Source organism: Callorhinus ursinus, unplaced genomic scaffold (genome assembly GCF_003265705.2).
Source record: "Callorhinus ursinus isolate GAN/ISIS: 27379988/994484 unplaced genomic scaffold, GSC_fseal_2.0 scaffold13, whole genome shotgun sequence".
Lineage (NCBI taxonomy): Eukaryota > Metazoa > Chordata > Mammalia > Carnivora > Otariidae > Callorhinus > Callorhinus ursinus.
Window position 1 is genome coordinate 5563401 of NW_027397075.1, and position 25820 is coordinate 5589220.

Below are 25820 nucleotides of genomic sequence, written 5' to 3' on the forward strand. Positions count from 1 at the left end.
CTTTTTCAACATTCCTCTGGCTATTAGGGGTCTTTTCTGGTTCCATACAAATTTTAGGCTTATTTGTTCCATTTCTTTGAAAAAAGTGGATGGTATTTTGATGGGGATTGCATTAAATGTGTAGATTGCTCTAGGTAGCATTGACATCTCCACAATAGTTGTTCTTCCAATCCATGAGCATGGAACGTTTTTCCATTTCCTTGTGTCTTTCTCAATTTCTTTCATGAGTATTCTGTAGTTTTCTGAGTACAGATTCTTTGCCTCTTTGGTTAGATTTATTCCTAGGTATCTTATGGTTTTGGGTGCAGTTGTAAATGGGATTGACTCCTTAATTTCTCTTTCTTCTGTCTTGTTGTTGGTATATAGGAATGCCACTGATTTCTGTGCATTGATCTTGTATCCTGCCACTTTACTGAATTCCTGTATGAGTTCTGGCAGTTTTGGGGTGGAGTCTTTTGGGTTTTCCACATAAAGTATCATATCATCTGCAAAAAGTGAAGAGTTTCACTTCTTTGCCAATTCGGATGCCTTTTATTCAGGTAGCATTTTAGAAGAAACCCCTGCTCATTCTTCCATTTGCAATTAGGGCCCTGTTATTCCCGTTCACTCATTCTTTTCCCTTATGACACTTATTACAGCTTATAGTTGTGTATTTATTCCTGTGCCTTTCATGTCTTTACATGCCTCTAGACTATAAATTCCTGGAGGGCAGGAAGCCCAGACCTAGGACAGTGGCAGTGGTGGTCACTCAGTGGCCATTTGTTATAGAAAGAAACAAGTAAATGTGATCACATTTCGGTATCTGCCTAACCTGTTGCTTACACCATGTATCCTCTGGACAAAACAAAGCAGAATCCAAGGTATTGAATCAGTCCGTAGGACCCCTTGCAAACCACCCTGGGTGGCCCTGAGGTTCGTGCACTGCTCAAAGGTGTCTCTTAAAGGAGGTTCTTGTTACCAGGTAGGTGCCCTCTCTGGGCTGCATCTGCCCTGAGGAAGGGGATGCCTTCTCACATCTAGGGCCTCTGTTTTTGCCCAGCCTTGTATCTGCAGGGCATCTCTGCCCAGAGATAGCACCTTCTTCCACTTTTTCCCAAAGCACCATCTGGGTCAGCAGCTGCCTGCTCTCTTGGCAGGGTAGCATGGGTAATGGTGGGAAACAAGTCATAGCACACATCCACCCCAAAAAGGCAAACCCCAAATGGAGTTCTGCTTTGGAAAAGCAAGAAAGGTTCAGGAAATGTCTTTTTCGCCCTGTAGCTGTTGTCTAGAAGAGCATTGGGCGAAGCCAGTGATGCTGAAAGCCACCTGGCCAAGAAGCCCTGGCCTATCGGCCTTTTGACTTCTCTGAAGGGTTGTAGATAAAGATTTTGGCAGGTCCTTTATCTGGAATGGCAAGTGTGGCTGCCAAGCTATGACTCAGAAACTTTTGTGCGTCTCAAAAACCACCTTTGGATGCATTTAGGCAGAGAAAAGAGAGGTTGGATAAATTCACTCTGCTACTTAGGAAGTAATATGGAGACTGAGGATATTGCTGTCACAGGTAATTATTTTGGGGGAGGAAGGGACCCCGAAGGGCACTTTTTTTTTTTTAAACAGCTTCACATACCAAACAATTCACCCCTTTACAGTGTACGATTTAGTGCCACTTAGTCTATTCACCGAGTTGTGCAACCATCACCACCGTCGCTTTTAGGACATTTTCAATCCCCCAGAAAGAAACCCGGCACCCCTTAGCTGTCACCCCATCCGCCACTGCAGCCCTGGGCGGCCGCTAACGAATGGCACTATTAAATGGGGCATAAGATCTGGCATTTTTACAGTCGGGACATTTGGATCGTTAAACTAGAAAGAGTCCCAAAGTGGTGAAGATTGTTTTGTTACTGTTGTGGTTTTGTTGTTGTTGTTGTTTTTAACCCCTAAAATAAGATTAGTCCCCGGAGGAGATGAGGGGTATTGCTGAAGACATTTAGATTGTGATTCATGGTGCAGATGGCTACTGGGAGAAACTGCAAAAATTGCATTTCATTGGCATTTGCTCTTTAGCCAGAAAGCCTCCAGACGGCTGTAAAGCTCCCCATCCTTGCCATTTTATAACCGAAGCAATATCCCCAGTATGTGAACAGAGGATGTTAAGATCAAAGCGTGTAATTGTGTGTGTGTGTGTGTGTGTGCATGCGCGTGTATCTGTATCATCACGTATTTTCTGCGCCCCCATGTGCTGTGGGGAATAAAGAAATGGGTAAGGTTTTGGTGGCTTTGTCTATGCTAAGACAAGGGTAGGAGTTACCGTAAGTATCAGTCATGATCGCAGAAGCTCACACTTGACTGCTTACTCTGTGCCAAGTGCCAATGCTTTCCATGTATTCACTCAGTAATTGTTGACAACAACCCTTCTTGAGGGAGCTGTGTTACTCTTACTTAACGGATGAGGACACTGAGACCCCAAGAGGTTAAGAACCTGGCTCTTAACCTGGTCCTGTCATGTGACTGGTAAACGGTAGAAGTGGGATTTGGGCCTGGCTCACAAGCTTCAGAGTCTAGGCCACCCTGGGACTGGGTGAGAGCTTTGGGAGATGGAGACTTTAAGTCTTCCTCAAGCCCACATGTCCTGGCATGATCTGTCCCCTGCCCTCCATTCACAGTTGCCTCTGGTGTCAGGGTCCGGTCTTTGCCGTGCCCTCTGCCTGGGGGGCGTCCCCACAGCCACTCTGTGCCTGGCTCTCGTGTCACCTCACAGCTCTGCCCAGCGCCTGCCCCCACCCACCACTCACTCTGTCCATGATCGCAGTGATTCCTTCTGCGGTAGTAATGAGCACAACATGCGGTCACCTTAGTTGTTGACCTGTTCGTCATCCATCTCCCCGCTACTGTGTAAGGTCTCAACGAATGGGACCTATGGCTCCGTTCACTGTTGAATGTCCAGCGACTAGTGTGGCACCTGTCATGTGGCCGGTACTTAGAACAAATGTGCTGAATGACGGAAGAAGGAAGAGCTGCATCTGCTTGTGGGGGAGGGAGGGAGGCGCTGGGCTGGGAAGGGTAGGTGGAGTTTTAGCAGGAAGAGTTGGTAGAATGGGGAGCATCCCCTGGAGGAAAGAGTGGGAAAGCATGGCGTGTGTATGAGGAGCAGATAAGGGTCCCTTTGGAGGGATCCTGTGGCATGTTTTGCATAGGGTTTCTCAAATCTCTGTATTGACATTCTGGGCTGGACTGTTTGTTGTAGGGCTGCCCTGTGTAATATGGGATGTTGAGCAGCATCCCTAGCCTCTATCCACTGAATGCCAGAAGCACCATCACCCTCCCAGGGTGAATCCAAAAAGTCTCCAGACATCAGATATCCTCTGGGAGTCAAAATCATCCCTGGTCGAGAGCCCCCAGTCTAATGGGGACAGTCATCAGTACAGCTGGAAAAGTCTTGCACTCCATTTTAGACCCAGGTGCCAGAATGAATGAGGATCCCTCGACATCTCCCTTTATCTCTTCACCAGGTGTTACTGAATGCCTCTGACATGCCAGTGACCCCGTGATACCTGTTGACAACAAACCGGAAAGGGAGCGTGAACTCGGGCCTTTCCTCGTGGAGATTAGAGTGCAGTGACCCTTCAGCAAGGGAGTTTGATGATCAGGACCAGAGTCTTAGGAAGTCACAGCAACAGTGATTGCCTGTGCTGGGTCAGAGTGGGTGGGGAGCCTGGCGTGGAGCTGGCCTGGTGGCCCTGGGGGAAGTGGTGGAGCCCTGACCCAGGTGATGGGGCCACGGAGGGGAAGGAGGTCCTGCAGAGCGCTGGAGATGTGGGTGCGTCCACCTGGCAAGCCAGATGGACCCACTGACACACAGTCCTGTCATCTATAGATGGGGGGACTGGGGACCATGGTGGCAGACTCAGGGCCATCAGGAAAAGAGACCAGTCTTGAAGGAAAGTGTTGTAAGGTGCTGATGGGACAAGCTGGGAGCTTGGACATACCCAGAAAAGCAAACACAGTACTCTCTACTCCCTTTTTTAGTTAATTCTGTGGCTTTCTAGTCAAAGGGAGACATGTTGACCCTCTGGTCCCATTCATGTATGATTTTGAATCAGAGAAGTTAACAGGAGCCCAAACATGGAACTTTTAAATACTGTTACAGTTTGGTGATGTGCTGTTATAATGTTAGGGGCCTGGTTCATTAGACTGCCTGCTCATCAGCCTTCTTAACCAGTGTCTTCCAAAAAGCAGACGAGATTTAGGAAATGAGACTTTGCTTTATAAGAATTAAACTGAGAGCTATTTATCACTGTATTCCACCTTGAACCATTTGATGTTTCCTGTAGAGTAACAGGTTTGGCACATCAGGAGAGCACAAATTGTTAAGAGTATTAGGTGTTAATTAATGGCATGACTGATTCCTGTAGGCCTTTTCCTAGTTGCATGATGAAAATAGTGACTCATTTGCTTTTGAGGGTGCATTTATTATAATCAGTCATTTATTAACTGGTAATAGCAAAAGGATCAATCAAATTTCTAATTCTTGGTATATGTTAAAAAGTCAGCTTTCATTAAGAGTGGACAAATATGCCTGAAAGGTATAATAAAAATGAGGGAGAGGAAATGTATTGACCGACACAGATTTAAGAAAGCATGTAGTTCCTGATATTAATCTCAAAGAGCAGTTGCAATCTGAATATCTGTCTTTCAGGCAGGATATTGGCACGTAAACAGTCTCATAGGAATGATTAGTGGTAAGGCATTGGGTGAGTTTTTAAAGGTTCTTAAGATTCTTCTCTGCGTACAGTTGCTTTGTACCCCGTAATGCTTAAGACTCACAGGCCTTTACTGTCTATGGTTTAATACCACCCAAATCCACTGTCTTTTTATTTCTCAGCTTTGAAAGATGGTTTCTATGACAGTCTCTATCATTTAGCTAAAATCTGGAAGAGGCCAAATCCTGATACTCTCTATATAAGGGCTGAATCAGATTTCTATCTGAGGCCAATTTTTCTTTTATAAAAATATTTTTAAATTGATTTAAATTTTTTTAAAGAAATTTTTAAAGATTTTATTTATTTGAGATCGGGAGAGAGAGAGTGAGAGAGCGAGCACGAGCGAGAGCACAAGAGCAGGGGGTGGGAGAAGCAGACTCCCTGCTGAGAAGGGAGACGTGGGGCTCAGCGGGGCTTGATGCAGGGCTCCATCCCAGGACGCTGGGATCATGACCTGAGCCGAAGGCAGATGCTTAATCGACTGAGCCACCCAGGCGCCCCTGATTTAAATTTTTAAAAGCTAAATTTTAGAATTTGATTCAGGCTATGGTACCATAATAAATTACCATAATTTCATATATATAATAATATAATAAATATATATAAAATGTGCATATTATATATATTACACATATAATATATTTCTCACTTATCCTGTGAACAGACTGGCAGTCCTAGCTAGATAGGTCTTCTCTACAGTCTCCCCTGTGTGACCACCTGCCGTGAAGTCAGGGCTCTGTGGAATAACAGGCCTGGTTCTGCCTCTCAGCCCGTTAGACCTCGAGCAAGGTATTTAACCTTGACCTTACTGAGTTTCTTCTTCTGCACCTCTAAGCACAATGGAAGAGTTACCATAGATACAGGCTTGTCACTGCACACGTCCACAGGGGCCAGATGGTGAATGGGGCCAGTTGTGGACCATGGTGAATGGGAGACCACGTGCCCCCTTCGAGGAGCAGCCACTGCCCAGCCCAGCCAATCAGCATACTCCAATTGGGCCTGGTTTGGCTGGATTTTCCAAGAGAATCTAGAAAACCAGGGATCTATATGAAACTCATGAATTGAAAATGTTGGCAACAAATTCAGAATTTTATAACTATTATGTGGGCCAAACAAAACACACCTGCTAGCCAGACCGCAGCCAGAGACCTGGAGTTTGTAATTTCTGGAGAAGATCACCACTTAGCATCCCATAGAAGATGGATGTTCTGGGCTCTAGCCTATACCCTGAATCAGCCCTGTGCTGTTGGCAGGGACTGTGAGCATCACAGCCTTCTGGGGAAAAGCTCTGGGTCTGCCAGCATTATCTTTGTGTACAATCTTCTTATTTACCAAGATGTTCCATTTGAAGGAAACTTTTTGGAGATAAAAATGTCTTTATGGAGGTGGACAACTTGCAGGCAGCCCAAGGCACATTGCGTCTCCTTTATGGCTCTCTGCCCTCCAGGCCAGCTCAGCAGCACTGAGATTCTGAACAGTAGAAGCCACTGCTCATTAACTGTGTGATCTTGAACTTGAGCATAACTAAGATCCCGAGCCAGGCCTCAGTATCCCCTTTTGGTTAAATAAGGGGGTTAGTAATTCTGTAAATCCCTCCCACACTGAAAATTTCCAATGCTGTAGTGGGCAAAGGTTGGCTTCTATAAGGTAAGCCTTCAGCCTCCCTGGGATAGGCTGCAATAAATGGGCTCACTCAGCTCAGTACAGGAGGGTCAGGTGTTAAGTGGTGTGGTTAAGTATGTGAGGCTAGGCCTTGTTTAATAGTACCCTCTGTTTCAGACAGACTCTGAGATGGTTCCAGTGATCGCCAACTACTAGTATTCATGGCGTGTGTGATCTTCTGCTCTTGAGCGTGGGCTGGCCTTAGCAACTTGATGATAATGAATAGAACACAGCAGAGTGATGGGATATCGCTGCCATCACCATGTTACATAAGAGGATAACTTCGGTTTGCTAGCAGACACTCTCCCTTGCTGGCTTTGATGAAGCAAGTTTTCATGTTATGAGCTGCCATGTTGCAGAGGCCCACATGGCAAGGAACTGAGGGTAGCTTCTGGTCCGCAGCCAGCAAGGAACCTATCAACAACCCCGTAAGTGAGCTTGGAAACAGATCCTGCCCCACGTGAGTTTTCATGGGAGACCTCAGTGCTGGCTGACACTTTCATTTCAGCTTGTGAGAGACCATGAGCAGAGAACACGGCTAAGCCATGCCCAGATCCCCAGCCCGCAGAAACTGAGAGAGTAAAATGTGTAGTTTCAAGCTACTACATTTGTGTTCATTTGTTACAATAGCAGTAGATTGCTAATACACCGTCTCTGTGAATTTGTTACAAAAATTAACATTGAAAAACATTCAATTCACTGCAGACATCCTTATTTATGGAAGACTTGGGTGTTTTAAATACCTGCATGCTTTATGATGTATTAGTAAGTACCCTATAGACACTACCAGAAGTTTGTGTCAAATGTTTCAAAAGACTGTAGTCTTGTTTTGGTACCATGTAGATCAGAAATGAGGTCTCAATTTAATCAACCTCACTTTATCCTTTAATGCATTCATTCTACAAGTACTTAGTTTATCTCAAAATTTGACCTTGGCCTTATCATAGTCACCAGTTAGGGTCCCTGACTGCATTCTTTTATCAATTTTGGAAATTACCTGGGCTGGACACAGATAGGGACCTAAAAATGAACAAGAACATGTGCAAAACAAGAATAAAATGAAACAAAAAACCATCAACAGGAAAATAGGCAAAACAACAACCAATCCTCCAAGCCATTATTTCAATTTAGGGAAACAAAAATCACTTTGCACCTGTTTCTGATCAAACACGTTTAAGCAGTTCCTTGATTAGTGACAGGTCCGTGCTTTTCAAACTTGGATTTGCAAACAGATCACGTGGGGTATCTGTTAAAATGCAGACTGTGCTTCCGTAGGTCTGGGCTGGGCTTGAGATGCTGCCTCTTGAGCGAGCTCGCAGGTGCTGATGCTGGTGCCGGGGCCACACCTTGAGGCCCGAGGTGTAGACCCAGCCCTGCTCCTCGCTCCCAGGGCAGCGTGCTTCATTGGTGCCCTCTTGTCATACCTACCGTCTCCCTCAGCCTCCACTTCCAGCAGTTCTCCTTTTTGTGGGGTTATCAGGCCCTTACCACTTAACGAAGCAGTCCCACAGTTAAGTTCTTTGACTAGGGGAAAAAAAAAAAAAAACTTGCTGGATGCCTAAGTGTCTTTCTTTTTTTCAGTAATGAAAAATGCTCTGATTGGGGTGCCTGAGTGGCTTAGTCAGTTAAGCGTCTGCCTTCGGCTCAGGTCATGATCCCAGGGTCCTGGGATCGAGCCGCATAGGGCTCCTTGCTCAGCGGGAAGTCAGCTTCTCCCTCTCCCTCTGCCTGTCCCTCTGCTTGTGCACTTTCTTTCTCTGTGTGTGTCAAATAAATAAATTTTTTTTTTAAATGCTCTGATTGTGTATTGGGTTGCTTCGGGAATGGACCTCAACATTCTGAACTTCTGTGGCTTGAATGGCCGGAACAATGTTTTCAGGGAGTCTAAAGAAAGCAGCTGGACTGTGCCAGGGTCAGACACGTGCTCTGCCCTGCAGGAGATGGCATAGCAAGATGTAGATGTCAGCTAATACCTGTGCCCTGCCCTGGGTGTGACTCTGGACTTTGGCAAAATAGTTTAAGGCAAGTGTTGTTAAGCATTCACTTTTTTTTTTTTTTAAGATTTGATTTGTTTATATGACAGAGAGACGCAGCAAGAGAGGGAACACAAGCAGGGGGAGTGGGAGAGGGAGAAGCAGGCTTCCCCGCGGAGCAGGTAGCCCGATGCGGGGCTCGATCCCAGGACCCCGGGATCATGACCTGAGCCGAAGGCAGACGCTTAACGACTGAGCCAACCAGGCACCCCAAGCATTCACTTTCATAATGTTTTGAGGGATGGGGAAGGTATTACAAAAGATTCCTCCCTCTGCAACTAAGCATTATAAGTCTCAAATACCCATGATGCAGCCTTGATTAATATTAAGATGAGACTGAAGACCACAAGCTTCTGTAGTAGAACTTTAAGAGGACCCAGGTGCTTTTGAGAAGGCAGAGTGCCAAGTCAACAAAATTGCTCTTATTACATAGATAAGGCAGGTGGAATAGTGATATGTGAGCTGTCATTTATTTCAGGTCAAGTCTATTTATTTTGTACCTTGTCATCATAAAATTGAGATTCTATCCAAGATTTTACTAAGTAAGCAAATAATAATGAAAGATTTATTTTAATACCTCCAAGGACTATTGACTTTTTGAGACGATGACTATTTGTTGTAGGAAACTATATTCGTTAAAATGTTTGCTGTAGAAAACTGTTTATAAATTCTTTCTGTTATAGAAGATTGATTTATGCACCAACCTTGGGGTGACGATCACCTCCCTGATCTGGTTCTGATTAATTAACCCAGTTTAAACAGCTCTGCAAACTGCCTGAGAAACAGGAATGTCGCTAAAAGCATTCAGTGTAAAAAGGTTATTATTCAAGTATAATAAATGAATAATGCTAACAATTAATTTTAAAACACAAATTGGAATCTCGTTTTGTTTTGTTTTTTTATGACACCAGCCTTCAACTCCTGAAGAAGTCTTGGTGACTCTGTATCTTTAATGCTCAGTATCTGTTATTACTTTGTAGCAGAGTACCATGAAACTCGGCAGCTTGAAAGAGCTATCTCACAGTTTCAGTATGGATCTGAGGGCTGCCTGGCAGGATCCTTTGGCTGCAGGGTCTCCCACAGGGTTCAGGCACCGTGTCAGCTGGGGCTGTGATCTCATCTGACCGCCCGATTAAGGGAGAGTCCTTTTCCAAGTCTGCTCACGTGGTTGTTGGCAGGATTCCGCTCCTTCTGGGTTGTTGCCTGGAGTGTCTCCACTCTTCACAGGCTGTTTCCTCTGTTCCTTACCATGTTGGCCTCTCCAGTAGGTGAGTCACAGCATGGCAGCCTTTTACCTCCAGAGGAAGGGCTCTGAGAGAGAGCGAGCAAGATGAAAGTCATGGTCTTTTTCTAGCCTGATCTCTCTTCTCTCTCCTCTCTCTCTTTTTAACCATTTTATTGAGGCATTATTGACATGTAAAAAGCTGTATATATTTAATGTGTACAAGCCCATGAGTTTGGGGATAAGTAAACACCTGTGAAACCATCACTACCATCAAGGTCGTAAACATACGTACCATCTTTTCCGAAAGTTTCCTGCAACCTCTTTGTTATTATTATATTATTATTATTTATGTGTGCGGTAAGAGCAGTTAACATAGATTCTACCTTCTTAGCAAATTTCACGTATACAGTACAGTATTGTTAGCTGTGGACGTTATGCTGCAAGTAAGTCTCCAGAACTTCTCTGTCTTGTAGAACTAAAACTTTGTACCCTTTGACCATCACCTCTCCCATTTCCCCCTCCTCACAGCCCCTGGAAACCACCGTTCTACTCTCTGCTTCTATGAGTTTGACTATTTTAGAACCCACATGGAAGTGAGATCAGGTAGTATTTGTCTTTCTGTGGCTGGCTTATATCACTTAGCAGAGTGCCCTCTAGGTCCATCCATGTTATTTCAAATGGCAGGGTTTCCTTCTTTTTAAGACTGAATACTATTACATCGTACATATATACCACATTTACTTTATGCATTCATCGAGGTACAATTAGATTGTTTCCATATCATGGTGTAGCCTAATCCCTGAAGGGACATCCCATCGATGTATTCTGCTTATGAGAACAAAGTCTCTAGGTGCAGGCCACACTCAAGGGGAGGGGATTGCACAAGGACGTGAATATCACAATGCAGGGATCTTTGGGACCTTCTTGGAGTCCTTCTGCCACGGGTAGTAAGGGCTCCATAAATACGAGTTCACATCCATCATCACGCTCGATCCCCGTACTTAGCAACAAGATGCATACTCCAGGGTTTTATGCACTCCTTGTTCAGATTGGGTTCAAGTTGGTTGTGATTTGATTAAGCAGCTAACAGTCTGAGCGGTGGGTCCAGAACTGGTGGATTAACTTGCATATACAATTTGTTCTATACGGTTATGTGCAGGTAGTTCGCATGCTTGCATTTTTGGCTTCTGAAAAAGGAATTGAGAAGGAAGGGAGGCCTAAAGTCAGAGATCCACTCTAAGATGACAGTAAGCAAGGCACGGTGGGTGGGAGGGTGGCAATGAAACTTAGAAAGGTTAGACTGGCTCCTTGCCGGTGAGATCTCAGTGTAGATGACATGCTTCAGAAAGAGGCCTTCTCTGTGCATCCAGTTGAAATTAGCCATCAGTTCTGCCTTCCCGCTCCTCGACCTGGTGCCCGGGCACCATTCCCTGCTCATTTCCTTGTTCACAGTCTGTCTCCCCCAGGAGGACTAAGGCCCAGGAGAGCAGGGGCCTCCTCTGTCTAGGTCCAGCCATGTATCATCAGCACCACGTATGGCCAACAGTAGGCTCTCAGTAAATACTTACAGAATCAATGAATGAATTGAGCACGCAGACGTGAAATGACTCCAAGGAGCTTTTTGGAAATCGTAATATCTTCGTGACTTCCAAAGGAAATGCCACTTATTCAGTTAACATGCAAAATATACTAATTTGTTAAAAAGAAGAAAACAGCCTCACAATTGTGGGGTAGTTTTGTCCCTGCCACTGATGGCTGGTGACCGTTAGGCCAGTCACGTCCCCTCTCTGGGCCTCCGTTTTCTCAGTGGATAAATGCAGGGGCTATAGATTGGGGGTCTCAGGGAGAGGAGGCTCTGTTTTTCAACATTGGTCTACCATATAAGATTTTGTTTGAAGAAAGGATGCTGTCACCAGGGGCGGGGGGGTGAGGTTTGACACCCACAGGGCTTCCATGCCCACCAATGGCCATTCCAGCTCTGCAAAAGCAGTTACTGGTTGCAGTCCTTTTGGCTAACAAGGGTAGAGACCTGGGGCCCGCAGAGCTTAGGTTCAGCACAACCAATAGGAAGGGCAAACCTAATAATTTTGGTGCAAGTGATCTAGTGCCCTTTCCAAGAACAGAAAGAATCCCCTCTCCCTTCCTCCCCCCACCCCCGCTTCCACCCACTCCCTAGCCTCACACCTCGCTTAAGCCCACATCATGCAGCCTTTGAAATGTTAGCATCGAGTTTTTTTTTTCCTCGTTGACTAACTCATTTCAAGATTTCATTTCTGGCACTTGCATTTCCTACCAGATAGCCAGAGCTTCCAAGCTCCAAGTTTTATAATTAAAATTCTGTCACATCCCCCGAAACAGTGCAAATTGTGCCATTAAGCCTGGCATAAAAGATTCGAAAGCATTTCACCTAGTAATTTAAATATAATACTTCTGGCAGCTTTCAATTTCTGGTATTTTTAATTCTAATTTAAAAACTATTATTAAACATTAATATCCTCTATACAGCATTGCTGGTTGCCTCAGCGCTCCATTTTGGCCGGCTAGTTTTAAACAAACAGCTTGGCTGCCTGGCTTTTGTGGCCCACGTGGTCTTTCCTAGCCTTTGGGAATCACCAGGTCCCAGGCATAATTAGTATAAATCAAAATCCTCTAGACTATGACAGGAAAATGGTATGTTTGAACAGCAGCTTATTAAAATGACCTACTTAATTTAAGAAAAATATTGTATCCACTTGCACGATAACCTGGATGCTTTCCCTGACAGATTTTATAATATTTCTTCCCTCTCCTTTTTTTTTTTTCATCTTTTGTTTTTACAAGAAAAGGAAAGGGAATGGAAAGGCCCGTTCTACTTCATCCAAGGCGCAGACCCACAGTTTGGACTAATGAAGGCCTGGTCCACTGGGGACAGTGACAGTGGTGGTGACGAGTGGGGGCAGGAGATCCGTCTAACTGAGCAAGCTGTTGAGGCCATCAACAAGTTGAAGCCCAAACCCAGGTTCTTTGTTCTTTGCGGGGACCTCATCCATGCCATGCCAGGTAAGACTTACGCTGTTGATGTGACCTCTCTCCTCCCAGTCATGACTGCATTTGAGCAGGGGAAAAAAAAATAAAAAGATTTCTCTTAAGAGATGTCTTTATTCGGTAATGGCCTCTTCCTTCTCTCCATGGCTGTTGGAGTATCCTTGAATGTCAGGAAATTCACCCTCATTTTATATTTAGAATTTGGCGAGATTAATCACAGTAATTAGGCAGAGCTACAGTTCTGTTGATCTGAACTTACTCTGAAAAATGGAACAGACTCCCACATGTCACCTTTATTTCCAGGGGACAAACTTGAACTGCTTCCAGATACCATATCCATAAGTGTAATCTTCTCTTATTTCCTCTCTTCTTACACTTTAATTTCTCCTGTCTTTGTGCTTTTTCATTTGCAAGTGACAGAAATCTAACTTAAACTGAATTGTTGTTTTAAATTAAAGGTGCATGTTCCTTTATGGGACTGTAACATCCAGGGGCAAATCTGGGCTTCAGGTATGGCTGGATCCAGAGGCTCAGAGGTTGTTATCAGGACTTGGGCTCTCACTCAGCCCCGCTTTCCTCTGGGTTGACTCCATTCTTACGCAGGCATTCCCTCTAGGTCATGGCTCCTGGGAGCTCCAGCTTTACATCCTTCTCACAGAACCCACAACAGAAAGAAAGAGCCTTATTCTTGGTGGTCCATTCAAAGTCCCAGACTGATAGCTGTCCGGCTCACGTGGCGCCTTGAAGCCAGGGTGTGGGGTCATCTCTACTGCAGCAATGTGGTCTGAAGAGCAGAATGATTCCCCTCAAGACAAGAGAGAGAGAATGTAAAAATAAGAGATGCCTTCTAGAACTCTCTTGCATTTTTGTTTCCTCCTCTGATACCTTCTCCCCCAGGCAAGAGTAAAGCCCAGTGAGCAAGTATAAGCAGATGGAACTGCGCCTGCCCATCAGAGAGGTAGAGTAGACCGCCATGGCCACCCTTAGTGGAACAGCGGTCTCTGCCTTTGGAGCAGCCGTGGGCCTGAAGACCATTGCAGAAAACACCGTGGTGGCCATGCATGTTTGCTTTGGCTAATACTGTCTTGTAAACCTGGGCTCTAAGTCTTGTGATTTCCAGGGCCTTTAGAAGCTGAGGCACTCTGTGGTAAGCTGGGGTGCATTCATTCTTCCCCCCTCAAGGTTCACTCGTCTGGCAGCCTACCTCTCCAGAAGAATCCCAAAATGAAGATGTGAGAATGGGAAAGGGGCTGCCCAAAATCACTGTCCCCAAGGTCCAGTGAGTATCATGAGCAAGAGGAACCCTCAGGCCTGTCCTCGTTCTCTGTGTATAGGTATTTAACGCAAAGTCATGGATGTGGACATGCCCATGTCATTCATTGGGTCCCACTGGGGAGAACCCAGGGTGGTCATCCCCGGAGAACCTGTCCTGCTGTTGGGCTTATGCAAAAGCGGCAAGGTGGGGAAGAAGGAAAATAAGGCAGTGGACAGAGACCCAGCTCCACACCCGCCACTGATGTGCTGGGCAAACTTGGACCGACCCCTTTCCTTCTCAGAGCCTCCATTTCCCAACCAAGAGCCCATTGATGGCAGTAAGCATTCAAAACCTCGATGGCCTGGGGCTTCACAATGAAGGGTCAGACATCTCCGTCTCTCTGTGCAGGTGGTGGACGTCTCAGCAGCTTGGTACAGAAGCACATTCACAGGATGGTGCTGAGTTTTGTTTTGTAGAGAGGTAAAATCTTAGCTGCTTGTGGACTGGGCCATCCTTGGGGACCCTCGACCGAGGGTTTCCTGGTGCTGATATTGTACATTGCTAAAGTGACCACAGAGTGCCCTAGTTTCTAAAGGAGTTAGAAATCATAGCAGGACTCGGAGTCTTGGTTTACCAGGTAAAGCCAAGGTAATACCATAGTTGACCAGATTAATACTGCTTCCAAATGGTCTGAATTGCTGTTAGCTAGGTTCTTTGGAATCATTTGGCCCAATATGCACTGTAACATCAGCTAGATCTGTCACTCTGGACCATCCAGTAAGCAAACTTCTGCTTTTATTGGACACTTGAAGGTCGGATTCCAATTTTACAATTTTTATGTCCTGTGGCTTCATTTCTTTGAAAACAGAAATGTAGGGGCACCTGGGTGGCTCAGTCGGTTAAGCATCTGCCTTCGGCTCAGGTCATGATCCCGGGGTCCTGGGATCGAGCCCCTCACCGGGCTCCCTGCTCAGGGGGGAGCCTGCTTCTCCCTCTTCCGCTTCCCCTGCTTGTCCACTCTCTCTCTCTCTCTGCCAAATAAATAGATAAAATCTTAAAAAAGAAAAAAGAAAGCAGAAATGTTATAGGACTCACTAAAATTATATAACATGTTTTTGTAGATGTTTACTGACTCATTCTGAATTATGTTAATGTATTCAGTCATATTTCAAAATAAGATTTAAAATGAAAGCTCTCTATGTGGTCTCATTGCTTCCTGAATAAAATATACTGAGCATAGTAAATTAAAAGATACGGTTTTTATGATCCACTTTTTCCATTGGGCAGAAGACCTTATAAATGTGAACTGGCAATCTTTTGAGCACATAATTTTATATTCAGTGTGACCGGAGCAGAATTCACATCTGTTCTGAAGAGTTGGACTATTTTGTGGGGTTATAACTGAGCCAGTGGAAGGACTGTAACTATTTTGAATATTGTGGTCTCAGATTAAACAGAATGTTTTAAAGCTAGTTACCATTTTTTAATATGCAATTAGTGGCTTCCTCCTTATTTAGCTCATACACAGGGGCAGACACTAGAAAAGTAATTATTTGCTTAGACTGCTTAGCACATTGTTAATTATCAGATGCATGTATTAATAAGCAAATAAAATCAGAAAGCATACTTTTAATTCTTCCATAAATAATATCCTGGGCCAAGTAGTTTTAAGTTCAAACTGGAGAAAAAAGAACTTTATGAATAATGCTCTTTCTAATGAAAGTCATAATGGCACTTTCCCATTATACATATTCATCACAATATTTGTTCATCTACAAATACTTACTGTGTGCCCACTGAGTGCCAGTTAAAGCCCTAGGTGCTGTGGATATGATGGTTGGAAATGAAAGGGCGGCTCTTCCGTGGAGCTTAGAGCCAGGTAAGGGAAGTGTGAAACCAGGGATGGTGAGGGGCCCTCCTGGTACCACGGCCTTCAGGGAAGGCTCCAGAAATGCAGGACAAAGTCTAGTTAGTTTTGAATCACATGTTTTCATTCTGCAGATGTCTTTTTGGTTACCTTAGTTTTTTTCTTATTTTATAAAGCTTCTCTATGGGATAAGCCACATTATAAATAGCAAGTGGAGATTTGTACAAATATTGAGACCATTGATTTTTCAGTCCTTCAGGCTGAAGCCCAGGGTGACTGTTGGGTCGCCCTGACGTGGAGGCATTGACCCACTGGTACTGTCCCCAGGAACCTTCTGAGTTTTCAGCAGGTCACGTGAGGACTTGACAGATAAGAATGTGGTGATGCAGTTCGAGTACAAGAGTTCCTTTCAGGCCATAGCATGGTTCGTTATTAATGTGCATGTCTGGCCCATTGATTAAAAATTGCCACAGCCAAACAAAACAGAGCATGCAGAACACATTCTTCCCTAGAGATAAAGGCTCCTTTGAAGAGCCTTTGTTTGTTGACCTCCGCTTGGGCAGCGGTTATGTGATTTCATTGTGGTTCATGATTCAGCTCCGGAAGTCCTCCGTTACGTGAAGCGAGGCAAGCCCGCGTTAGCATTATTCCAGTGGCTGGTGTATGAGTATCCCATGGCTGCTGTAACAAACACTACAAACCTCATGGCTTCAAACAAACACAGATTTACTCTCCTACAGTCCTGGAGGTCAGAAGTCTAGAGTGGGTGTGCAGGCTTGCCCTCTTCCTAGAAGGTCCAGCTTCTAGATGCTGCCCACGTTTCTTGGGCCTTGGCCTCTTCCTCCCATCTTCAAAGCCAACAGCACAGCGTCTTCTCTCTCATCTTTGATTCATCTTCTCATATTCTCTCTTGTGAACCTACCCTCCTGCTTCTTTCTTATGAACACCCTTATGATTATTGGCCCACGCAGATAACCCAGGTTAACCTCTCCATCTCAAGATCTTTAACTTTATCACATTTGCAAACTCCCCTTTTACCGTGTAAGATAACACATTCACAGATTTGGGGTGAGGACATCTCTGGGGGCCATTTTCAGCCTACCGTGCAGATGGCATGGGATGCAGTTCAGGGTGTGCATCTGCCTGGTGCTGCTAGCTCACCTACTCACTAGAGTCATGAAAAGAGGGTGTCCTTGTTACTTCCCTTTTAACCGATGGTGGAATCTGGCTCAGAGCAGGTCAGTACCTTTCTGGGGGTCACTCGGCTTGTAAGTGGCGGAGTCAGGAGCTCACTCGGGTCCAGCTGTTTTCAAACCTCACATACTTCACAGTGCAGCCTCCCTACTCAAAGGGTGGGCCCCAGAGCAGCCATCAAGAGCCTGTTCCACATGTAGAGTTTCCGCCGCACCCAGATCTGATGAGACGGAATCAGCATTTTAATGAGATCCCCAGGTGAACTTATGGACAATCAAGTTTGAGAAGCACTTGCTAGACAAAAATGTACCAGGCTCTGTGTTTTTTGTAGTAGGTACAATTTTTGTGTGTGCACTAGTAGTTTGTGGACATTCCCTTCAACTGTTAACGATAATGGTGCTTAACAAGGGAACTGTTATTACTTTAGATTTACCATGCTCAGCTCTCGAAGGGAAATGTTTTAAGTTTGTGGCTTTTATTTTGCTTTCTTTTTTTTTTTTTTTTTAATTCATTTGAGAGAGAGAGAGAAGAGAATTTGAGAGAGAGGGGGCACCAGCAGGGAGGAGAGGCAGAGGGAGAAGCAGTCTCCTGGCCAAGCTGGGAGCCCAGCTCGGGGCTCAATCCCAGGGCCTAGAGATTATGACCCGAGCCGAAGGTAGACACTTAACCATCTGAGCCATGTAGGTGCCCCTTATTTTGCTTTCTAAACAACAGTTGGAACAACTAAAGTGGAGTGACCTCTGCCGTGCACAGTCAAAACAGAAGTTGTCCAGAATCTTCAGGAAAACGATCCCACATGCATGCTTTTATGTGGAATGGTCAGGAGAGCTAGAACTGGTTCTTTGATCTGGGTCATGTCCATGTGCATAATCCCTTATCTGCTATTCCAAAATCCAGAAAGTTCTGAAAGCCAAGAGTTTTTCTCAAGTTTGAACACTAACTCAGTTGGCAGCAAAACTGACCTAAACTGACATGAGGCTATTTATAGTCTCCTTTTATTCCTACTTAGTGAGAATATTCATCTGTTTTGCAAGTGAAATACTATGGTGTTCCATATGGGATGTTGCCTGAGACCTAGCTCTGGGTGTCATTTAATATGTGCCCCGTGCCCAATACTGCTGTTTTTAAGTTTGAAAAACTCCCAGTTTGAAAGCGGGCCTGGCCCCTCATTGGGATAAGAATATACAGATCTGCAGTATTGGTAATTTTGGATTTATGGATGACGAAGCCCTTTATCACTAGAGGCAGAAGGCTTTTTCCTTCCTCTGGTGTAACTTTCTCCCGAGGTAACATATGCACACCATTGCACAGGAACCACATTTTAGTTTCAAAGTTAAAATGATCCCAGGCATCTTGTATTTGAATTTGGGGCACCATTCTTTTTGGGACCAAAAGGACTGAATATGAAAATGGACTTGAATTCAGAAATGACTCCGACAAGCCGAAGGAGAGGATGTATGCACCAAGGTGATGTTTGCTATAGATAAGTGCGGAATAATCCACTTAGGTGGAAAAGTCTTAAACTTCAGGCAGAAAGGGGCTGGATGTCTGCAGATAATGGCTGTCAAGGGCTGGAAAGTAAAGCAGCAGCATGGTGGTTAGGAATTGGGAGATGCTGTGGGAACTTAAAGTAGAATTACTAGTAAATGGGGATTGTGGCTTTTTGAAAAGATCCGATGAAATCAGAAGAATCCTATTTCATGTAGTTTGGTGGCCCTTTGCCTTAAATTAGATGTGAATGGCTGGGCCAAGGTCCAGATAGGAGTAGCCATGGCCAAATGACCATCAAGACACCTTCCCCACTTGGAGATTTCTCATTCTAGGATGAATGGATAGAATTGGGAAATGAAGCCATATCGAGCAAAGATGGAGTGCTTTAGTGCGCTGGGCTTCAGGCAAAGAATAAGCCATTTGTCCGTCCAGCGTTCATATAATCCGGGAGGGCTGGTGTTCATTTTCCCGCGGCTGGGTAGGCACAAAACACATGACCATAATTCTGGTACGAGACAGACTACGAGAAGCAAAGCCTCAGAGGCACTGAATAACAAAGCCAGGATTAAGGCTCTGGCCAAGAAAGGCCTTATCTCATCCCTGCAACCTCTACAAGTTCACCTTCCTCTGAGCTTAATTCAAGTTCCTACAGGGCGGTGGGGGGTGGGCTTGTATTGGCCTGTCTTTTCATCCAGTGCCAGACACTCTTGGTCAGGGGAAAGGTGTTCCCTGAATGCAGGTCAGATGAATCACTCTGTGTTTCCCATGATGCGTAGCAAGTGGCCAGCACACGGGAGGCACCAGCACACATTTCTGGATTAAATGAACAATCGGTTCATTTATTTACCAGAGCTCTACTGAGTGCTTACTTTGTGCCGGGCCGTGTTCTGGGTGCTTGCGCTATATCAGTGAATAAAACAGACAAAAGTCCTTGCTTGACCTAGAAAAAAGAAACATGGACACGTGACATTCTTTGTGTGTGTGTGTGTGTGTGTGTGTGTGTGTGTGTGTGTGTGTGTGTGTGTGTCATTCTGATCTTTTGTAGTAGTCAAACCTCGTGGTAGATAGGGATTGATTTTATTATTTTATTAGATTTTTAAATTACATATATAATATGTCAATATTTCCCTTTGTAAAGATTTAGAATCTACATCTAGAATAAACTGTGTGACCTCACCCAAGTCCTTCCCTTGGGGTCACCCCATATGTGAGCATCCGTGTCTTATATAAATGTCATTATCCTGTGCGCGTTGCTCTGTGACTTACTTTTTCCTTCCGTGTACCTGGAAAATCCTTATATGTTGATACACAGAGGTTTATGTCAGGCTTTTAATGAGTGCATCGCATTCCATGGATTAGATCTCGTAATCCTCTCCCCTGGCCATACCGATAATCTCCTCATCTTGGAGCTAATCTAAACAATGCTTCTATCAGACATTCTTGTGTACACGGGTCAGTTTTTCTTGAAGTCGGATGGGTTGGCTGGGTTTGGGATCTGCTCTAATCAGTTTGTTGTGTGGTTCCCCGGAGGACATCTCTTGGGGATTGACCCACACTTCCGTATTCCCTCTTTGGTGCCACCAGCGTCTCAGTCCCTGTCATACAAGTGATAAGTGTCTGCACTGCCCACCACACCGTAGCTACTCAGAAAGTTTCCACTGAACAGAAACCCTGTTGTCCCTATCACAGTAGGATTTGTTGCTGTTGGTTTTGTTTTTTTTTTAAAGCTCAGTTAACGTATGTTCATTTCCTCACCTGTGTGATTCATTAGTCTTGAGTTTCTTATTTTAAGTGCTTACTCCAGCTCCAAGAAATGCCAAGATTTGAAGACATTTTCCCATACAGCTTAACATACAGAAACATAAAAAGGGGTGACATGAGTGCTGGGAAGTGACGTGCCTGGGTTCAGCTATCACCAGGCCCTGGGATGGGCGGGGCTGTCAGCCTCAGCCCTTCCAGGGGGTTGTGTGTGGCTGAATGCTGAGCAGTGGTAACCTGCAGCAATCAGCCAGCCCCGTGGCTCTTTAGATCCTTCACATCCATTAGAAGCCTGTTAGAGCTTCCAGGCAATCAGCGACAGTACCTTCCTTCTGCCGAGGCTGATTGAAAGTGGTTTGAACTAATTTACCTAATATTACTAATTGGGGAGCTTGGAGCATTACTTGAAAAGTTGTTTCTGATTAGCTGTGTGATCAGAAGCAGCATTGTTGGCAGCCATGATCATGCCCCCCGGCCCCAGCCCCCCAGCCCCCTAGCCCTTGGCCACATGGTGTCTTGGCAGAGGGGCTGTGCTCGCTGCTGGCCGTGTCAGCTCTTTGTCCCCAGTCGGGGCACCTTAACCTGTCTTGTGCCTCGGACCCCTTTGGCAGGTTGGCAAACCACCTCTGGACCACCTCTCAGAATAATGTTTTTTTTCAAATGCAGAAAATAAAATGCATAGGATTTCAAAGAAAACCAAACATACTGAAATACACTTCTCAAAATATTTTTAAATTATTTGATAGAGTAAAGTACATACTTCTTTGTTGATCTGTTATACAACACAGTCTAACAGCAGGGCTAATCACTACCGTCATTTCAAAGTGGTGCTGAGCTTCCACAGTATCGGGAGGGATCTACAACAACTCTAATGGGATATGAAAAGTCCTTGTGGTTTCTGTTGGTGACACAGTCACAGGAGCCTTAATAATACCTCTGTGATTTTCCACTTAATATTAGGAGGAAATGCTAAATAAAAGAGGTGACTGAAATTGTAGTGTTTCCCCATGTAGGTTCCCAGGTCCCCGTGGACCCCAGATGAAGAAGCCGTCTCCGTGCGCACGTACGGACGATATACTCTTGTTTGCCCTCTGGAGCTGCCCTGTCCACACAAAACATGTGGATATTATAATTGACCAAAGTATAAATTCTACCTTTAGTTAGAGGCTAAAAAGTCTGCTTAATTGTGGCTAGGAAAATGTGGGTGTTTGATTATTTAGTGAAAAGAAATGGCTGGAGCTGAATAGCAGGAGGTAGCGAACAATTGCCTTTTGATTAAGGAAAACAACAAAAACCCTTCTGTATTCTTTCTCTCTGGCTTCCAGTGTTTGGATCAAAAACTGAAAATTGAGAGCCTTGTATTGGTTCATTTATTCCATGAAGCGTTTGAGAAGGCTGAAAATAAACAGAAGCACACAATAAAAAAATAAAAGTAAGGAATGACCAATCAGGGCCAAAGAAAATATAAGTTCATTTATGAAGTCAAGATCTGAGGGAGGGGCTGAAACAAATCGGCAGGTCTAAGGGCCACTGTGGTTGATAAGATGGTAGATTAGCCAGAGAGAAAAAAAATGACAGTTGTCAAAGAAATAAAATCAAAGCCATCTCTAAGAGGGGCACAGCTTTTTCTAGAATGTCTTAGATTTGAAAGAAAATTTTTATGAGGATTTCTTTCTGGGGCACTAAGTAATATAAAGTCCGACAGGGGGATGTCTGGAGTCCGGTTTCTTGCCCTGAGTGTGAAGGCCGTGAATAGGCTTCATCCAGCCAGTGAGTCCCGTCAAACTAGGCAAGAGCCAATGTACTTGCAGAGATGCCTTGGGGAGTGGAGTGGGGCGAAGGTCTGTAGCTTTCATCAGATCCTTCAAAGGCTCCATGACTCAAAAGAAGGATAAAGAACCTAGGAGCTGAGTGCTCCTGCCCTCGACTTCCATCTGAGGACACGTTCCCTCGTGGTCAGCTGAGATCAGAGACACCATCAGGCCAAGAACCTGTGGCAGTCTGCTCTGGAGCCCTCTTCCACCCTCTGCCCCACGCTAGGGCTTTCCAGGGTTGGCAGAGGGATGATGCAGAAACATGCAGAGTTCCCAGGCAAAGTGATATTGTAGAGACCAAACCAGTGTCTTTCTAGCTCGTGCCTAGCTGATTGGAACATTTATATCTTTCCTTTTATTGTTTTTTGCTCTATAATCACTCATTTCCTGGAATTGGGACATTTCACCTCTTTGATGGGCCTATTTTCTGCAACTAAATGAAATACTAAAAAGGAACATGATCCCAAAGGAGTTCAGTTATCAGGTAATTGGTCAAGTGATTAGAATGTGAAATGAAAAAAATAATGAGAGACTGGAAACATGGCACATTTAAGTGCCAGAACCGCTGAGGGGCACCTGTTTTGTAACCTTCAGAATTTAGAAACTCACCTGCATGTTTGGAATTCTAGATTGTTGAATATTTATAGTCAGCAGTAGTTCCTGAATAGTTTATTGGAAAACCATGGTAAGTTCTTTTCAATATACATTATTTGGGTTGTATAAAAAATTTACTATTCCTGCCTTCCTTTATGTATTATTTGGGTGAAATACTGCTGCCATAATCCATAAATACTCTGTGAAGAAATTTTGTATTGATCTGTAAGGTAGCAACTTCAGAAATTTCACTCGGATAATATACCTTCCTTCATCTTTTTTTTTTTTTTCACAAACACATTAAGGCATATTCCATATCATACCAAAGCCACCAATTATGTCAGCCGTTTTATTGATTGTATCCTAAGTTGCCTTATAGTACATATTCAACAGTGAGTTGCAGTAAATGTCTGGGAGCAGCCAGTGTAATAAGCTGTAGCTGTTAGATGCAAAATTAAATGAATTTTGTCTAATAACATGTATAATTTAAAAAGCGGTAGAACCTGATTAAGCTTGATCTGTTGGCAGTGTGGCACTAGATCACTACATGAGTAATGCCTAGGCTTGCAAAGTTTTAGATCAATGAATATACATACCTCAATTAATTAGGAGAAGATAATGGAAAGGATTCAAGATGGAAAGGGTTATGGCTCTATAAATTCTCTGGCACTAGATGAAACTAAATGTTTTTAATTAAAGAAATAAATCATTTTTTTTAAAGATTTTATTTATTTATTCATGAAAGACAGAGAGAGAGAGAGAGAGAGAGGCAGAGGGAGAAGCAGGCTCCCAAGGAGCAGGGAGCCCGATGCGGGACTCGATCCCAGGACCCTGGGATCATGACCTGAGCTGAAGGCAGACGCTTAACCATCTGAGCCACCCAGGCACCCAATAAATCATTTTCTTAAGTTGCACTCAAGACTGCCTGTGCCATGGAGTCCCCAGTCCTGGTACGTCCCAGAGCAGCGTCCTCCTGTTCCGCCGGTCGGCTCCGGCTCCGTTGGCTGTTGAAGTCAGGTCATTCGACTGTAGTTCATTTACTCACTCGTCCAACCCATCACAGCAGAGAGGTATGGAGGGCCTGCGTATGTGTGCGGTGCAGCTTAGCAAGGACCAGGCCCAGTGCCTGGCCTCAGGAGGCATCCAGGCTGGTCAAGGAGAGAGGCCACAGAAAAGGACGAATCTGGTGACTGTAGAGAGAGAGGCTGTTCTGTGAGGGAGGGCGGTGCGCACCCCTGGTCTGACGCGCTGGGTCAGAGCAGCTTGTACGAAGCTGGAGTGGTCCTGGGTGACCCGCCACGTGCATGGCTTCAAACATCAGATCAAATCCAACAGTGCCAGAAGGTATACAGGAAAACGTCTGCCTTCCTGCTACCACTCATGTACTTCTCTTCGGAGAAAACCAGTCAGTAGTTCTTCATGAAAAATGATAGAACGTCGTCAAGCTTATGTACGCGTGCATGTATAGCGGTTTGTAAAAAAGCAGAATGAGAGCCAAAAAGAGCATTTGTTTGTGTCATTTCTGTCGTTTTCCATAGCAGCATGTACAGGCGCCCGAGTTACCAGAGTGCACGTCGTCTGTCATCTGTCCCCAGCTGGTGGACATTTTGTTGTGTCCCCGTTGTGTCACGGCCAGGACCTAGGGCCCCTGCTGGAACCCGCACCTCTGTGCACGTGTGCCACCGTTCGGAATGGCTGTGAGGTCAGCTTGCTGAAACGCAAGTCCGGGATCCCTTGTCTACCGGCCCGATAGCCTCGGGCGACTTACCTCTCTGCGTGGCCCAGTTTCCTTATCTGTAAAGTGCAGATAATCATGGCACTTCTCATCAAACTTTAAAAAGTGCTCAGAATCCTGTATGGAATTTAATACTGTACAATAACCACAATTACTTCTACTAGTTGGGTTTTTGAAATGAGAGCTTTTTATTGATATATAATTCCCATTCCGTATAACTCACCCGTTTAAAGTGGACAGTTCGGTGGTTTCATTATATTCACAGAGTTGTGCAGCCATCACCCCATCTATTTCAGACCATTTCTGTCACCCCCCAAAGAAGCTGTGCACCCATTAGCAGTCATTTCCTGTTTCCCTCCAACCCCTCCTCACCCCCAGCCCTATGCAACCACCAGCACACTTTGTGGGTTGGTCTCTTCTGGATGTTTCCTATGAATGGCGGTTTTCACTGAGTGTCGTGCTTTCAAGGTTCCTCCCCTGCCTAAACTAAATACCAAGTTCACTAACCAGGTGTCAGCGCTCCGCTCCTGTTCACGTCCAGATAATATTCCACGGTGTGGATCTACCACAGTTTACTTATCCACCGTTTGTTCGTCTGTGAGATAAACTCCTAGAAGTAGATTGTTGAATCAAATGGTAATACTAAGAAAAGTGGAAATTGGGCCTTTGTCCTAATATATGGTATAACTAGTCCATTTTGGTATTTTTTATCCTCTTACTAAATAACATCCCTAGTGGCCCAAAAGATCAAGTTTATTGTCTTCTGTGTCTGAGCCCCACCCCACCCCCCAAAAAAGTAAAAATAAAAGAGAGGGTGTTTGTAATGTGGAAATGAAAGTCCAGGGCACTCAACACAATGGAGGGGGTGGAGAGTGGCCCAGCTCTCTGACTCAGGTCAAGCCAGTTTGCCATCTCCAGTAGATGAGAATCAATCTATTTATCATAAGACTCTTAACTCTTCTCCACAGTTTTCATTAAGGAATTTTTTTTTAAAGATTTTATTTATTTATTTGACAGAGAGAGAGCAGGGAGAGTGTCAGGCAGAGGGAGAGGGAGAAGCAGCCTCCCCGCAGAGCAAAGGAAGCCCGACGTGGGACTTGATTCCAGGACCCTGGGATCATGACCTGAGCTGAAGGCAGTCGCTTAACCAACTGAGCCACCCAGGCGCCCTCATTAAGAAATTTTTTGTCTGGAAATGAAACCCCAACTTTTAGAAACTAAATACCAAGTTCAGTAAGTTGAGTTGAGTTCCTGGTATCTGTAGCTTTCTTTCTTTCTTTTTTTTTTTTTTTAAGTAATCGCTTCAAAAACGGTCTTTCCTGACTCATTCCATATCATTAGGTAAACCAAAGTGGCCACAGAAATTGGGAAGAGCTTGTTACCCTAAATAGTCGTTACTTATGGTAGTGGGGAGCCACCACGGTAG

General features: G+C 44.7%; 1 protein-coding gene across 3 annotated transcripts in view; it reads left to right on the plus strand.

The window, feature by feature from the left end:
* CPPED1 (calcineurin like phosphoesterase domain containing 1) overlaps nucleotides 1–25820 on the plus strand; it is a 97836-nt gene that overhangs the window by 5959 nt on the left and 66057 nt on the right. For 2 of the 3 annotated variants that reach the window (XM_025855575.2, XM_073899488.1), the window contains exon 2: nucleotides 12483–12701. In XM_025855575.2, coding sequence (XP_025711360.1) covers nucleotides 12483–12701 — 219 coding nt within the window. The remainder of the gene's footprint in view (nucleotides 1–12482; nucleotides 12702–25820) is intronic. The other variant, XM_025855576.2, reaches the window with a different exon arrangement.